The 4,033-nt window shown below is 47.3% G+C and overlaps 1 protein-coding gene across 1 annotated transcript; it reads right to left on the bottom strand.

Annotated features, from left to right (window-relative positions):
* Window positions 1–2,779: 2,779 nt before the first annotated feature.
* On the bottom strand, window positions 2,780–3,987 carry EMWEY_00058320 (hypothetical protein; the record flags this gene model as incomplete). The annotated part of the gene is made up of 5 exons (XM_013480825.1): window positions 2,780–2,869; window positions 3,030–3,112; window positions 3,306–3,375; window positions 3,728–3,772; window positions 3,870–3,987. Coding segments are annotated over 5 exons (406 nt in total), but the record flags the coding sequence as incomplete, so codon positions are not given.
* Window positions 3,988–4,033: the final 46 nt, after the last annotated feature.

Here is a 4,033-nt window from a genome sequence, read left to right as displayed (position 1 = left end):
TGTGTAGCCTCAATGTGGCAAAGAGCGATCACGGTGCCTGGTGGGTGCCTAAACCCTACCACTAAACCTAAAAACAGCAAACCCTAAATCCGTAAGCCCCAAAAACCTCTAAACCCTAAAACCGCCAAACCCTAAACACCCTAAACCCCAAACCCTAAGACCTAAACACTAAAGCATAAACCATGAGAGCCCCACGGCGTGCTCCCAGAAAACCGATATCTGTGAGGTTAGGCGAGGCCCCTAAGGTCGCGTGCTGGACCGGGTCTCGTTTAAAAACATTTTTAAGATGAATTGCTCAACAGGGCGTTCGATGCAAACGTGTCATTACGGGGTGTGCAGATAAATCCTATGTGACGCAGGGGAAAATGGGTTTGGGCGCCTACATAGGCTGCACCTTCGGATTACGTGATGCTTTCTAGACTTTGCTCATCGAGATTCTTCCTTGCGCGTTTAGTGGATCTCGGCTGATGCGAACCTACTTGTCCCATGGAGTAAACATTGAATATTGGTGAACCGCACTCACTGTGGATTAGACGAAATATACATATCTTATATGCGTTTCCAAATGCATATGTAGACCCACCCTTCGGCACGCCTGTACTGCATCAAACCTACGTATACGTCAGCGCACGCTACGAAAACACGTTTGTTAGTGCATGTTGTAGCATCGCTCCTTCGTGCCGATTGGCCGCGGGAAAGATATCCTACACCATGCCCTGAAAGGGCGTGACGTGCTCCCCAAATGTACATACAATCCGTGAGGACAACTTTTAATTGCGCTTGAAGAGCACAGGCAGTCGCCAATAACGCATAAACGCACCCTAGTCAGGAAGCAGTTGCTGCGGCTCCCGTCAAATGAAAACCTGACCTTACTTGCACTTCAGCTATACACGGTAGCACAAGCGGAACGTGTCCCGATGCAAAAGGTGCTGTTTACCCATATGAAGGTAGAATTCAGCAATGAGCTCTTTTTGTCACTCGGGAGCTCCATTTAGAAGTATTGAGACCATCGCTCGAGCTCAGCTGTACCGATATAACTGGTTGACAAACTTCTCTAATTTAACTACGGATGTTGATGAATGCTACAGGGCTGCTGTTCCTTGTCACACGGCGCAGAGCTTCACTTTACCGTGGACTGCATCTAAACATATGGCATATTAAACACGCTTTCGTTACCCTGACGAGTCATACACGCAACACCTCCTCGGGCTGCACTGTGGCACAACCACCAGAACATGGCACCGAGCATGGCTTCACAATTTAACCTGCAGGTGTGCATATGTTCCAAACATCATGAACCATTTTCCTTACCCGTGCAGGGACAGCCATGATAGGTGCTTTTGATGCGACAATCGGCTGCCGCTACCAAATATGCACTCACAGTGTACAGGAGTCCATGCCAGCGGCTTATGAAGGCAGCACTAAATGTGGACTAACTCTACAGAGAACACAACGCTCTATAGAGTTATTCGCAACTGCTGTCTAAGCACGGTTGTTATATAATACTTTTGAGCAAGGTAGAGATGATCATTGATAGGCCGAACCTTAAGTGAACATGCTGCATACCTAGAATCTGCAGCGAATTGTTCATCCCACGTATCACATCCACCAACGCCTTCGCTTGATTGACTGCATGCAGAAGCAATACCTGCAAACACGAAGCTGGCGAGTCCGGCAATGGCACATGCGAATGGGCTAGCGTCCCTTGCCAGAAACAAGTGAGATAACATTTTCCGTCGCATGGCCAGCTAAACGATGTGAGCGGCAGGAACGTCATTGACAGTCCCGCCGATTTTCAGCGCTACCGACTTCCCATCAATTTACAAGAGACAAGCTATGAATATTGCGACCCAGAAGGATGCAGTTTGTATGTATAAAGCAAAGAAAAGGAAGAGGAATACACGGCAGGCGAAGCAGGGCAGCGCTGAAATTTTGAAGCGGTGTCCGGACTGTTGGTGCAGAGAGCCAGGCTGAATGGCCAAACTCGACCACTATAGACGAAAGGAATACAATAGCTTTAGTAGCCCACAGGTCAAGTAAGATGAGAAGAGTCAAATGCTATGAAGAGGTCCACTAAATGAAGGCCCAATTCGAAACATTAACATGTCTATAGGCAAGATAAAGATATACAGATACACATACAGAAACTGCCGATATTTGGCTTTTTGGATTTTTAAATTTGGAATTTACGTTTACGTAAATCGAAAGCGTATGCCAAATGTGCTCCAGGATAGTGTTTATCATTGGCTGAGAAGTAGAACTGTACAGATCGCTGAGCGCTGAAAGCAACCTTCAGAATCGTAAGTCTCAGAATACTATACTAGCCTCTTAGTCCATTTGCGTGCTCGGCTGCAGTGATTATCGGGGACCTAAGGCACAGCCGCACCTGAAGATTTGATAGATACTGTTGTGCTGGTGCTCTGAATTACCTGGTCGTCTAATGACAAGCACCGGTATGCATAACGAATACCTCACCACGTTTGCCATCCATTTGGGAAAAAATTATGCTATAGGGCCACCGACGGTTAGGCCGTTACCCACACAGAGCACGACTACGTGTGAAATGGCTTTCTGTGACGGGGGTCTCGAAATAGTAGTTAATAAAGCACATTTTAATTAAGCCAACAAGATAGAGCATCTGAAGGTCTGGAAACGCGATTCCTTCAAAACAGTGGAATTCCAGAGGCTGGCAGTAGAGAGAACATCATCCCTATATGAACACCGATAGGAACAGAACTCCTGTTTCGCTCCTCAAGTACTCATCGTCAGAACACACGTTCTATGCCTTAGCACAAACGTTAAACACGTCCAACAAAGCTTCGCGTGCAAATTCAAGGAATTCCCTGAACCGCCTAAAAGATGCCTCACACTGCCACAAATAGGACCTACGCACCCTGCCTGCTCCATCTCTCCCAAGAACGATAAACACCCACATCCTCCCACAAGCCCACACAACCACTGAACACGCTCCTAACATCATCCAACACATCCAAGCTGCCATTCGCCACTCCAAAACACGCACAGCTCACTCCCAAGCATTCCCACATGCGTCCACCTACGTGCTCCTCAGCCCACTGACAAACGCCCTTGAACACTGCCAACGCACCTCCACCTGTAGAGCAACCGCCACACCCAACAAACACGCCTCAACAAAACAACACAAATAACAAAATCCCCAAGCATTACACACTTTGCAACAAACCACCTTCCAACAACTACCTGGACAGCAAGCCTTGCTTTAACAACAAACATGTACTCCGACGAATCGGAGACATATCTGCCCTCATCGAACATACACCCCACACCGACCCTCCCATCTCCACCGCAATACGCCAATGCTGTAGCCTTCCCTTTAAGGTATTCACAACCCTTCAGCTAATGCACGAAACACGTTGCAATATACTATGTCCTAGCAAAACGCATATCATCCCAATCTTATCATTCAATCTCCCTTTTCACCGTCTCTCACACAAACAAATCCACGCGCGCCGCCTAGCCTAATCCCCCTATAACGTAGAACACTAACACATTATCAAGTATCAAACACTTACCCATGCCACTTACCAACCATGCAAAGCACATACGATCTGGAACATGTGCAACTCTTTAGAACCAGAGCTACCTTCATATCACCAACCCAATGCTGCACTCCTCTTACCTCCCTCCCAAATATCCTCAACTAACATAGCGCATGCACAAAGCATGCCACACCAAAACACACCCTCACAAAACGCACCTCCCAACCATCTAATCGTATAGTCTCGTTCTCCACCTTCACTCACACAAACACATACCCATGCACACCACATTGCCAAACCCACCTACACCAAAAACTCTGGAAAAGAAGCAAATACCAAACTCCCACACACCCCAACAAAATGTCCAATTGTCATCATCTCCACACACAGAGAGATCCACGCGGTTTCGCACCTCCAATGCATTCCTTCTGCATCGCTAAACACACTGTTTCCTTCTTTGTCACAACCTCTAACACACCCCAAACAAAATCTGCCAACGCTCACACACCATAGCC

The sequence above is a fragment of the Eimeria maxima genome, genomic scaffold (genome assembly GCF_000499605.1).
Source record: "Eimeria maxima Weybridge genomic scaffold, Emw_scaff2381, whole genome shotgun sequence".
Taxonomy (NCBI): Eukaryota; Apicomplexa; class Conoidasida; order Eucoccidiorida; family Eimeriidae; genus Eimeria; species Eimeria maxima.
This window is presented reverse-complemented; position numbering and strand designations above follow the sequence as displayed.